We start from the raw sequence: 13,008 nt of genomic DNA on the forward strand, positions 1-13,008 counted from the left end.
GATAAAATTGGGTTTTAACATACCTCAAGTCCAACTAATCTCATTAAACAAATATTCTCTATGGGCCTGTCTAGTAGATTAATGGATCTGGTTGGCCGTTTGCTGCGTCTAGGGGTGTTCTATGTAGCACAGCAGTTCGCAGCGATTGCGCAGTGCGATGCTGTTAGGTTGCGCAAGCGATGTTTGCGCTCGCATTACAGGGACCTCAACCTAGGTGCAATCCTGTCATACGAGGTTTCAGCTTCAGTCCCTCTTGGGAGATAGGGACATTGCAAGGATATAACTTATACCCTGGGTTTATATCTAACTTGGCAGAAAAACATTTTTCTCCCCAGTAGCATAGTTTTGATGTTAGAGAAGAACATTATTGTTTAGAGCAGCATTTCCCAAATTGTGTTTTGTAGTATACTAATAAAATGAAAGAAGAGGTCTAGGATCAGCTGAGATCAGGAAACCCTGTATATACTATTAAAGGCTTAGGGAAGTCCTATAGTAAAGAAACCTGTTTTTCTAATTTATTTGATCATGAAATACTTTTTTCCATTGAAACCTATTAACACCTCAGAGAACATACTTTGGGAAATAGGTGGGGTCAGGGGGCTTGGCCTTAATTAAAAGCGCCCTCTAGATATCACTTGAAAAGATAACAAGCCCTTAGGTGCTCAGTTAAGAGAAGTCTAGCATAGATTCTTAAGGCAACTGACTTCCCAGATAAGTCCCATTGTAAGGGTTGGTCATTGGTTGGCAGAACTGAACATGGTGGTTTGCACTTGGGTTCTGGTAGCGCAGGCGCAGGAGCAGCCAGCTGTGGCAGCGCATTAGTTTTGGCGCAAGCGAGCCTATGCTGCAGGGTCACTTTTGGCTGGTCAGAGAAGGAATAATGATATCACCTTCTTCCCTCCCCCCCCCAATCTTTTTTTTCCCTGTACAAATTTTCCCCTTTCCCTTTACCTCCTTTCCCTCCCATCTTCTTTCATTAACCCCTCCTAAGGCATGTTATTTGAAAGCAATTGAGACGCAACCGAACTTTGCAGTAGCTTGGAGTAATCTTGGCTGTGTTTTCAATGCACAAGGGGAAATTTGGCTTGCAATTCATCACTTTGAAAAGGTTAGTCATTAAATTAATAATTAGTATTTATGATGTGCTCATGTGCGCAAGGTGTTTTTAATAGAACTACATAATATGCCTTTACTTAACCAATCACGCAATATCTTTGTTCCCTGACAGTATTATAGCATTTGTTGGATGGTATGTGATATGGTAGTTTCCAGTTTTGCATTGAAAATATATTTTTAGTAATAAAAAATCCTTAAAAAATACAAGCAGCTTTACTGTAAAGAAGCAGGGCTTCTTGGTGAAAAGGCCTATTCCAGACCCAGGGCAAGAAATGTACATATTAATCTAGAGTGCCTTGTCATACCAGAAAGCAAGGAAGCTTTGATATATTACTTTGTGTCTAAAAAGACTCAGGAGGCAACTGGAAGAGGCTCCTACTGGCTAAAGATGGGACTTGAGCATCAGTAGGAAAAATAACTGAAATATATTAAAACTTGTCAGATATGTTTAAATTCATGAATTCATAATTCTACTCAGAAGAAATTCATTGGTCACCTTTGGAAGATAAGGAGCAACTCATTTTGAAAACTGGTTGAAAAGGGAAGAATGAAACATACATCCTTTCTCCATTGTGTGAACTGGACCTCAGGGTACCCAGTAGTTGATATGGGAAAATTTCTGTTTATAGAAATATTCCAGCTAATTAGTGAAGAAGGAATGATAGAATCAGAGTATTACCATTAATAGATTTAGGAATTTATCAGTGGCATAAAAGAGACAAACAATCGGATTGTGTACCTTGTGATGGAAGTAAATAATTGCACTAAGAAAGTAGCCTTGCAAAATGAGAAAAGAACCCAAATCTGATTAAGCTTGTAGTTTTAACTACCAATTTATAGGAAATACATGGGACAGAGAAACATGTTAAAGTACACTGTAGGGGTGCAATCGGCAAAATCCAATCCATGAGAAGCTGTATAGGACAGTGATCTGATTTCTTGAACCAATTACAAGAATGAAAATGGATATTTAAATTAAAGCTTTAATTTAAAAGATTAAAAGAACCTGACATAGTCATGTTGACAAATTGGATGGGTCTTATTTGGATCCTGAATCAAAACTGTTAAGGAATTGTACCAATGAATTGATATTTGATATTAAGGAATTACTGTCAGTTTTGTAGTTGTGATATTGGTATTACAGTTATGTTGGGAGGAAAAAGTATTCCATCTAGTCCTTGAGGTACATTTTGGAATATTTTCAGATGGACTGATATGTCTTGGGTTAGTTTCAAAGTGGTCTGGGAAGAGGGAGAGGTAGGTTGGAATTTAGACTAAATAAGATTGAACATGATTAGCCATGGCTAGATAGCTCAATTGTTAGAGCATCGTCCTGATACACTAAGGTTGTGGGTTTGATCCCCAGTCAGGGTACATACAAGAAGCAACCAATGAATGCATAAATAAGTGGAACAACAAATTGATGTTTCTCTCCCCCCCTCTCTAAAGTCAATTTAAAAAGAAGATTGGACATGATTAATTGTTGAAGCTGGGTAATAGAGACCTGGGAGTTTGTTATATTCCTCTAATTTTGTATATGTTTGAAATTTTTCATAGTAAAAAGTTAAGAGTTTTTGGGGGTGGACATCTATCACTAGAGACAATCTAAGTTAAGTGCATCACTTTACTATATAGTTGGCATCTAAGTGAAAAGAAGTGTTCTTTATGAATCTTTAATGTTTTCACAGTTACTAACTTTACCTTTTCAGTGTTTCAGTTAAGGTTTGCAATTAATTACACCTCTCTTGCTTAGTGATTCCCTACCTTGCTTGCACACGAGGAGCTTATAAAAGATATGGATGTCCTGGCCCTATCCTCAGAGGGTCTGATTTAACTGGCCTGTGATGAACTCCAGGCACCTTTTAGGTGAATTCTTAATATACTGCCCAGGTTGAGAATCACTGCTCTAGATATATCGGGCATATTTTAAGACAACTTCAGAACTATCTGGATGAAACCATTTAATGGTTAGTTTATTCTTTAAGTAATGTATCTTACTGAGTATACACCTCTAATTACATAGCTTGCTAAGGTCTTACTGAGTATATAATTGCAGTTACTGAGATACATATATTCTTTTTCAGTTAGAGTTCGCTGCTTCTTCCTGCCTTTATTTTTTTAGAAGATTTAGGCTGATTAATCATTAATAAAATAGGGCCAACCATTAGAAGTATTCAGAAAAATGAAATTGGAGTAGTCCCAATTAAAAAATTTTCCCTTCAGGATATCCTAGTATATTTTTTTATATTACATGAGAAGTTAATTGATAACATTGAGATTTGTGAATAGTGAATAATGAGTAGGTACTAAAATAATTGGGTTTTAAAAATAAATAAGATTTGATGCACTAGAAAATATAATTAGAGGTCTCAAATGTTCTCAATAAAAATTCTTAATTGGGAAGTGAATCTGAAATCCTAACTTGCTCTAAGTAACTACTGTCTTGTAACTTTCAGGCTGTCACCCTCGATCCCAATTTTCTGGATGCTTATATCAATTTAGGAAATGTCTTGAAAGAGGCACGGATTTTTGACAGGTGAGAGTATGTTCTATTTGATAATTTTCTTGAGTCTTTGTAGTATTGACACTTGAGAGTTTAGACTGAAATTATGACAGTCTTCCATTGAAATACATTTTCCTTTTCTAGTATAATGCTTTTCCCTGATTAGGTCTGCTGGTTACCTTTCATTTATAGGTATTGTTGCCTGACTTCATTGTTGGCTTTCCACAAAGCCATTATCCTCACTTTAGAGTTCAGTTGAAATTTTATTTATTGTAAAAATATTGAAATGGTTATCTTTTAGACTAACTTAGTCCTTTGATCTGATTCAGAAAGCTAAGTAAATCCTGACTTTTTTGGTTGTCAAAGGAAAGCCTATTTCTTAGGTGGTTATAGAAAACTTTCCAGTGTAAAAATATATTTTATAAAGGTGCAATTTTGATTTGAGGTTAACTATAGTATAGCATGAATGAATTGTAACTAATTACAATTAATTGATATAGTTATATATAGTATAGCATGAATTAATTGTAACAAAGCATCCATTAAAAGTTAGTCGCATTTTGTGTGTGTATGTGTTTTTATTTACAGAGCTGTGGCAGCTTACCTTCGTGCTCTAAGCTTGAGTCCAAATCATGCAGTGGTGCACGGCAACCTGGCTTGTGTATACTATGAGCAAGGCCTAATAGATCTGGCAATAGACACCTACAGGCGAGCTATTGAACTGCAACCACATTTCCCTGATGCTTACTGCAACCTAGCCAATGCTCTCAAAGAGAAGGGCAGTGTAAGGATTTTTATTCAGTCTATTTCTTTGTTATGTGGTATGATTAAGTCTTTTTTTGTACATTGTATTAAGTATTGTGGTGATAAATTGTTTTCATTCAGAGTTTTGGTTGAGAGGAAGAAGAACAAAAATATTTTCTGGAATCTTTACCAGCCATTAGGCTTAACTAAGCAATTGTTAGAATAATATCATTGGTAGTTCTATGATTCCTCTGTATTGGTTTTGAATAGTTTGCTTTGTTTTCTAGGTTGCTGAAGCAGAAGATTGTTATAATACAGCTCTCCGACTGTGTCCCACCCATGCAGACTCACTGAATAACTTAGCCAATATCAAACGAGAACAGGGAAATATTGAAGAGGCAGTTCGCTTGTATCGTAAAGCATTAGAAGTATGTTGAGGGGTGGTGTGGCTGGGTATTTTGTCAATGTGATAGTAGAGAGAGGGCTGTTAAGTTTGCCATGTTAAACACCTCTTTTGTAAAAATAGTGGTTGAATCATTCATTGAACCAGTACTTGAAAACCTAAGGTATGAGTGAGGTCCTGTGTGACATTTAAGAAAATCCCTACATTGAGTTTATTTTATGGGTAGGTGAAATCTGCACAGAAAAATAAAAAAGTTACATTTCAAGAGACGTTACCACCTAAGTATATAATTTCAGTGCCTGATTGCTGTAATAGTGGTTAGTAGGTGTGGTAGGAGTTTGGAGCTGAGAGATTTTAGAAGAGAGAGATGCTGGAGTGATCATCATAAACTAAGATGAAGAAAGGTCTATCTCATTATGTTTTGAAATAAGGAGAGGTATAAAATAAAGGAAGAGGTAGAATTTGAGCTACTTGGCTTTGGAGTATGACTAGGCTTGGAGAAGCTGGAGAGAAGTGCAGGGATATAGACTTGAACAAAGTTCCTGTGGTAAGTCATCACTGTTGTTTTAGCAGGTTTTTTGAACCTCAATTTTCTTGACTCTTTATAGGTCTTTCCAGAGTTTGCTGCTGCCCATTCAAATTTAGCAAGTGTACTGCAGCAGCAGGGAAAACTGCAGGAAGCTCTGATGCATTATAAGGAGGCTATTCGGTAAAATACAGCCTTTCTTTTTTCCTTTTAAATTTTTGGCATTTGGCATGTGCTAAAATGATAACAGACTAAATTCACATTACATGGGTTAAAGGTGTTCGTACTTGATAAAACCTGTATCCTCTTCTTTAGAATCAGTCCTACCTTTGCCGATGCCTACTCTAACATGGGAAACACCCTAAAGGAGATGCAGGATGTCCAGGGAGCCTTGCAGTGTTATACCCGTGCCATTCAGATTAACCCTGCATTTGCAGATGCCCATAGCAATCTGGCTTCCATTCATAAGGTACTACTGTTTATTGTAATATGTACATCTTAGCACGTAATGTTTGATTTTAGGACAAAATTTAGCCATTTCACTCTATTTCCAGGATTCGGGAAATATTCCAGAAGCAATAGCTTCTTACCGCACTGCTCTGAAACTTAAACCTGATTTTCCTGATGCTTATTGCAACTTGGCTCATTGCCTGCAGGTAAAGAATAACAAGCCAGTAATTGGCTTTCCGTGTTGTAATCACTTTTGTATTGTTGTGGACCATATTAATCAAAGCCTGTGTTTTTTTTAAAAAGGTTATTTGACATTAGGCCAAAGACATATAAAATGTTAAATCTTGGAAAAGGGTTTTCTGTATAACTTATTTTTTTGCCTCCTCTAGATTGTCTGTGATTGGACAGACTATGATGAGCGAATGAAGAAGTTGGTCAGCATTGTGGCTGACCAGTTAGAGAAGAATAGGTTGCCTTCTGTGCATCCTCATCATAGTATGCTATATCCTCTTTCTCATGGCTTTAGGAAGGCCATTGCTGAGAGGCATGGGAACCTCTGCTTGGATAAGGTGCGCCTCTTTTGTTTTAATCTTTTTGTTGTAAAACACATACAGAAACTACATCAATCACACGTGTTGCTTGGTGAGTTACCAAAAGGTGAACACTACCCAAGTTGAGAAATGAAACTTTGTCAGCCACCCCAGAAGCCCCTTCTGTTGTGTCCTGTTTCAGTTAGAACTCAGTCCATCCCACAAGGTGGAATTCTTAAATGAAATATGTACAACAAATTGTTGGTGTTTTCCTTTAATTTGAAAATCGTAATGTTCATTAGATTTCACTTAGCATGATATTCTCGAAGTCCATCCAATGAACAAAATAAACAAGCAAAATAGAAACGAGCTCATAGATACAGAGAACAGACTGACAGGTGTCAGAGGGGAGGGAGATTGGGGGGATGGGTGAAATAGGTGAAGGGATTAAGCAAAAGAAACACTAACTAATAGGCAACAGTATGGTGATTACCAGATGGTAAGGGGGGTGGGGAAGGTAGAAGAAGGTAAAAGGGGGGATAAATAGTGACAGAAGGAGATTTGACTTTGGGTGGTGAACACACAATACAGTATACACTTGATGTATTATAGAATTGTACACCTGAAACATATAAATTTATTACATGTCACCCAAATATTTTAGTAATAAAAGAAAAAGCCATAATGTTTAATCGTTGATATTTTATACTCACTTTTGAGAATTAGAGCACTACATACTTGATCAAAGGTGAGAATTTGCTTGGCAGAATATATTGGACTGCAAAGTATAATTCTGTTTGTTTTTTAAAATGCTTCCCTACACAATTTTCTAAAATGCAGGGTTTGTCATGCTCTGTCTACACTGCCTCCTTCCTATAAATTTTAGATTTGCTCGGGCTGTTTCTGAGGGAACAGGTGAAAGTATGAACCATATTATATAAATGGCTAAGGTTGCATTGAACTAGCTATATGAATTAAATGAAGTACTGTGTGTAAACCATTCCCAAAAGGAGTGAGGTGCAGATTTGGTGGTGTGTTTTTAATGATTTTTTCTAGATGAAAATTTCTAACAAATATTGGATTCCATTGGTAGATTAATGTCCTTCATAAACCACCATATGAACATCCAAAGGATTTGAAGCTCAGTGATGGTCGACTGCGTGTAGGATATGTGAGTTCTGACTTTGGGAATCATCCTACTTCTCACCTTATGCAGTCTATTCCAGGCATGCACAATCCTGATAAATTTGAGGTAAGATTAGTGTTTCCCTAGCGTCACTATCAATATATATAAAAGCCCAGCGACCGAATGGCGTAACAACCAGAACGACTGGTTGACCAGTCACTATGATGTGCGCTGACCACCAGGGGGCAGACGCTCAATGCAGGAGCTGCCCCCCTGGTGGTCAGTGCGTGTCCACAGCGGGAGCAGCTGCTTAGAGGGCGAGTCCACAGCCGCTCAGCTGACTGGGATGAGCTGAGTGGCGCTCCCACAGTGGGCTGATCCCTGCAGGCCACGCCCCCCCACCAGTGCACGAATCTGTGCACCGGGCCTCTAGATTGTTTATAAAATAAACCAAACAAATCCCACAGTGGGCTTTATTGTTACCATTAGATGTTAAGCCCAGTGTTTTTTGGAAAGATTGGACACAAAGTTATTAAACATGCTGTGTGCTGTCTTTCAGGTATTCTGCTATGCCCTGAGCCCTGATGATGGCACAAACTTCCGAGTGAAGGTGATGGCAGAAGCCAATCATTTCATTGACCTTTCTCAGGTAGGTGAAATGCTTACACTTCTTTTTGTCTTGAGCAAATAGTGAATAAAACTATTGGCATATAGCTTGTATTTTTCATGTCAAGTATTTAACCTCAGCTACTACCTATGGGCAATTGCTTTGATCTTATTTCCTTAATCTTATTTCCTTATAATCAGCATGGATTTTGCTGAGGTTGCAAATGAAATGTAGGATGTTTGTGCTTGGACATAAAACTTTTCTGGGGATTCAATCAGCACTTGTGACAGTCAATACTTAATAACTGAATGAATTGAATAAAATGGTGGCTTGGAAGAAGAATAAATAGGTCATTTTAAAAATGGTTCATTTGGCCTTGGCCGGTGTGCTTAATGGTTAAGAGTGTCAGCCCTCGTACCAAAGGATCACAGGTTCAATTCCCAGACAAGGGCAAGTACCTGGGTTGCAGGTTAGATTTCTGGGCCCCCCAGGTCAGAATCATATGGGAAGCAACTCTCACATTGTTGTTTCTTTCTTCTCTTTTTCTCCCTTCCCCTTCCCCCTCCCTTCTATTCCCTAAAGTCAATGGGAAAAATATCTTTATCCTCAGGTGAGGATTAACAACGACAAAAAAAGATTGAAACCTGAGAGGGAATTAATTTACTGAGGGTGTAGACAAGAGTTATTTTTTTATAGACTTTATTGACCACTTTGGTGAATAATAGTGTGATACCCAATATATAGTATATGTAGTAATTTGTATATGAGTCTTTGAAGTCTTAGCAGGAGGGTTGTGAGACTTGTCATTTAATGCATAATATTTACCAACATCTTTTGCAAGATAGCTGTTGTTTTGAAAGTGACTGAGAATCATACTGCCCTCCACCTCTGAGTTCTAAAGAGACTCACTGCTTATTGACTGGTCTAAACTCTTCAACGTGGCCTTCACAACCTTGTTTGCCAATACTTTTCACCTACCATTCACCCTTATGTATACCCTATACCAGTGGTCGGCACACTGCGGCTCACGAGCCACATGTGGCTCGCGAGCCGCGGTTTGCCGCTCTGTTGACTAATGAGTTTGCTGACCACTGGGATAGGGGCTTAATCACAAGGAACAACAACAGCCTGTAATTATTGAAATCGAGAGTCTAGGTCAGTGGTCGGCAAATTCATTAGTCAACAGAGCGGTAAACCATGGCTCGCGAACCGCATGTGGCTTGCGAGCCGCAGTTTGCCGACCACTGCCCTATACCAATTGGAAGTGATCTACTCACTATTAAAATTTTTTTCCCTTCACCCGAGGCTATTTTCCCCCCATTGCTTTTTAGAGAGTGTGTGTGGGGGGAGAGAGAGAAAGAAACATCAATGTGAGAGAGACACATCGATTGGTTGCCTCCTGCTGGATCACGACCGTGGCTGGGAATCTTAACTGCAACCCAGGTATATGCCCTTGACTGAGAATTGAACCTGTGACCTTTTGGTGTGTGGCCGATGCTCTGACCACTGAGCAGCACCTGCCAGGGCTCACCATTTTTTAAACCTGCCATACACTTTACTCTGGTTCTTAATTCATCCTGTTCTCTATCGAGATTGTATTCTATCCAACTCCTTCAAACTCCTATCCAACTTTTAAGTCCCATTTTAAATACCATCTTCTCTATGGAGCCTTGTTATTCATACATTCAATCTATAAGTATACTCTACTCTTTTTTCCTTTGTACAGTTGACCTTTGAACAATGCAGGGGTTAGGGATGCTGACCTCATGCAGTTGAAACCCATGTGTAACTTTTGACTCCCTCAAAACTTAACTCCTAATAGCCTACTTTTGACGGGAAGTGTTACTGATAACAAACATGACAGTCAACATATTTTGTATGTCATATGTATTATATACTGTATTCTTTCAATAACTAAGCTAGAGAAAATAAAATTTTATAGTCATAATGGAGACAAAATACATTTATAGTACTGTACTGTATTTATCAGTACCATAACATTGTCTGTTTACAAGGTGAATCATCTGTGTCAGAACCTACGTCAGTATTGTTTGACATGATGGAAAACACTGTTCTATATATTACTAACACTAGACATCAAAAATGAAAAGATAATGTAAAAAAGAAATATACACTTATTTACAGGTATAACGATTTATGCATTGATAATGAAGAAGTAGCAGTGTGATTGCTTTATTTTAGCCTAGTGTAATCAATACGATTGCCTCATGGTAGCTTAGCCTATATACTCATAAATGAATAGTTACAAAATTTTTGTGGCATGCAGTATTACAGTCATATTCATATCAATATTGGAAACATAGTTACATTATTAAAAAACCACTTACCTTAATTATAGGCTGATAGGAATATGGTAATGTAATTCTTTGAAAGCAAAGTTATAAAACAGTAAGAAAACATACATTCTTAATATTAAATATCACACACCTTATACCTATTTGTGGATAGACTATCCACTTCCATACAAATCTTGCACACCATGTTCTACGTTGATGAATATGTAGGTGATAATGACACAAAAATATCTCATGCAGTTCTTGCCATTATTAACTGTATGGCAAGATAATTTACTATTCATTAAGTGGAAGTGGAACCATAAAGGCCTTCATCCTCATATTCACATTGAGTAGGCACTGGTGGAGGAGGAACAGGATGGGTTGGTTTCTCTGTCTCCAGTGGTAGAGGTAGAAGGGGTAGTAGGAGAGGCAGGCATACTTGTAATTTTTCAGAAATACATTTGTAATTTCTATCTGCAGTTTTTCTTTTTCATTTTGCTAAAAATGTGTTAAATTTACATGGTGCCTAACCCTTCCACTGTTTGCTTTAGTTTTAGTGCCCGTATCATAAAAGGGCTCATGTTGTAAAAGAAGTCAAAAGCAGTCTTGAATAATTAAAACCCAGATTGCCTGATGTCAGTTTGTTTTCTGGCACTGGTTCAGAAGCACTCATCTCTATCAGGTCATCTTTTGTTAATTCTTCTGGTTTGGTGCCTATTAGCTGTTTAATTTCTCTAATATCCATATCTTGAAATCTTTCAGCCCCCTGCCCCATTTTTTTTTTTTTTTTGCCATATTCACAATCTTTCATGATTTCCTTGATTGGCTCTGTCATGAATCATGTGAAATCATGCACAACATCTGATCATAGTTTTCTCCAGCAGGAATTTATTGTTTCAGGCTTGATGGCTTTTGTGGCTTTTTCTGTGACAATGGCATTTTCAATGACGTAATCCTTCCAGACATTCACAATGTTCTCTCAATCAGGGGTCTCTTCCATAGAGTTGACAAATTTTTCCATAGAGTACCATGTTTAATGAGCCTTAAAGGTCTTTATGACTCCGTTATTTAGAGGCTGAATTAGAGACATTATGTTTGGGGGCAAGTAGTCCATTTTGATGCCTTTGGTATTGAATTTATGGGGTTCTGGGTGGCCAGGGGCATTGTCCTTTTTAAAAGAACCTAAAAGGGAGTCCCATACTGGCAAGGTACTTAGGATTCTCATTGTTCAGGTCTTGTTGTAAAACCAAAAGACTGGCAGCTGGTGTTTATCTTTTCCCTTCAGGGCTGGGAGTTAAGGGGTGGGGATGGGTGGGAGGGTAGCAGCTTTATAGATAAGGGCATTCCTGATCATACACACAACTGCATTTGCACAAAACAGTTAGCCTATCCCTTCCTGCTTTTTTTTTGTTAATTTTTTTATTAAGGTATTATAATTTGAGAAAGGAAGGGAGAAGAACAGAGAATTAGAAACATCTATGAGAGAGAAACATCAGTCAGCTGCCTCCTGCACACCTCCTACTGGGGATAAATTCTGGTACTCGCTTCTCTTCCTTACTAATAAATGTCCTTTGTGGCATTTCCCACCGCCCCCCCCCCCAAAAAAAAAATAATAAGGGTACCTTCATCTGCATTATAAATCTGTTCAGGCAGCAATCTTTTTTTTTTTCAATGATCTTAATGGCACCTGGGAACTTAATCTGCTGCATCTTGGTTGACAGAAGCTACTTCTCCCATTGTTTTGACAAATTTTAAAATATTTTTATTGATTTCAGAGAGGAAAGGAGAGGGAGAGAGACATAGAAACATCAATAATGAGAAAGAACGATTGATCGGCTGCCTCCTGCATACCCCACACTGGGGATCGAGTCCTCAACCCAGGCATGTGCCTTGACTGGAAATTGAACTGTGACCTCCTGGTTCATAGGTCAATGCTCAACCACTGAGCAACACCGGCCGGACTGTTTTGACATTTTTAAGCCAAACCTCTTTCTAAAATTATCAAACCATCCTTTGTTAGCATTACTTTCTTCAACTTTAGACCCTTCACCTTCCATTTGCTTTAAGTTGTCATAGAATGACTGCTTTTTTCTTGAGTCATATAAGTCTATAAGTATGCCTTTCTTACAGCAGTTTGTCACCCACATCAAAGCTGCATTTGCAGTACAAAATAGAAAGGTACTTCACAAAAGTGCAAGGTTTTTGAGTCTGCTGGTATAGCTGCAGAGATGCTTCACGAATTTCCTTTTTTTTATAATGGTACTTACACTGGATTCATTTATCTTGAAACTACCGCTGTAAATCTCAATATATGGTGGAATATACAAAGCAATTCAACTTTTTCTTATAGTGTCATGACTTTTCTTTGCTTCTTGGGAGCACTTTCAGTATCACTAGTGGCACTTTCTGTGGGTCCCATGTGTTATTCAAGGTTTATGGCATTGCACTAACCACCATGAAAAGTATGGGAGAACTGTGAGAGATCACTTTTGACTGCCATACACTATTTACTGGAGAGATGAACTGCTAGCACAGAGATGATTAGCATCACATGGCGTTTTAAGCAGATACATCAGTTGAGCTCACTGCAATAGCAACAGGAGGGGGCTATGAAATTATTACAGTAGTACAGTATGTACTACAGTTAATTTTATGAAGCTATGATATAATACTACATCTTTATGTTTATTTACATTTCTCTCAACT

General features: G+C 38.0%; 1 protein-coding gene across 3 annotated transcripts in view; it reads left to right on the forward strand.

The window, feature by feature from the left end:
- Nucleotides 1–13,008, forward strand: part of OGT (O-linked N-acetylglucosamine (GlcNAc) transferase) — a 63,464-nt gene that overhangs the window by 15,791 nt on the left and 34,665 nt on the right. For all 3 annotated transcript variants that reach the window (XM_080653748.1, XM_080653747.1, XM_080653749.1), the window contains exons 5-14: nucleotides 992–1,108; nucleotides 3,573–3,652; nucleotides 4,208–4,403; nucleotides 4,651–4,791; nucleotides 5,375–5,475; nucleotides 5,608–5,761; nucleotides 5,847–5,948; nucleotides 6,132–6,311; nucleotides 7,366–7,524; nucleotides 7,958–8,047. In XM_080653748.1, the coding sequence (XP_080509874.1) occupies nucleotides 992–1,108; nucleotides 3,573–3,652; nucleotides 4,208–4,403; nucleotides 4,651–4,791; nucleotides 5,375–5,475; nucleotides 5,608–5,761; nucleotides 5,847–5,948; nucleotides 6,132–6,311; nucleotides 7,366–7,524; nucleotides 7,958–8,047 (1,320 nt within the window). The remainder of the gene's footprint in view (nucleotides 1–991; nucleotides 1,109–3,572; nucleotides 3,653–4,207; nucleotides 4,404–4,650; nucleotides 4,792–5,374; nucleotides 5,476–5,607; nucleotides 5,762–5,846; nucleotides 5,949–6,131; nucleotides 6,312–7,365; nucleotides 7,525–7,957; nucleotides 8,048–13,008) is intronic.

Source organism: Plecotus auritus (genome assembly GCF_963455305.1).
Source record: "Plecotus auritus genome assembly, chromosome: X".
NCBI classification, from domain to species: domain Eukaryota; kingdom Metazoa; phylum Chordata; class Mammalia; order Chiroptera; family Vespertilionidae; genus Plecotus; species Plecotus auritus.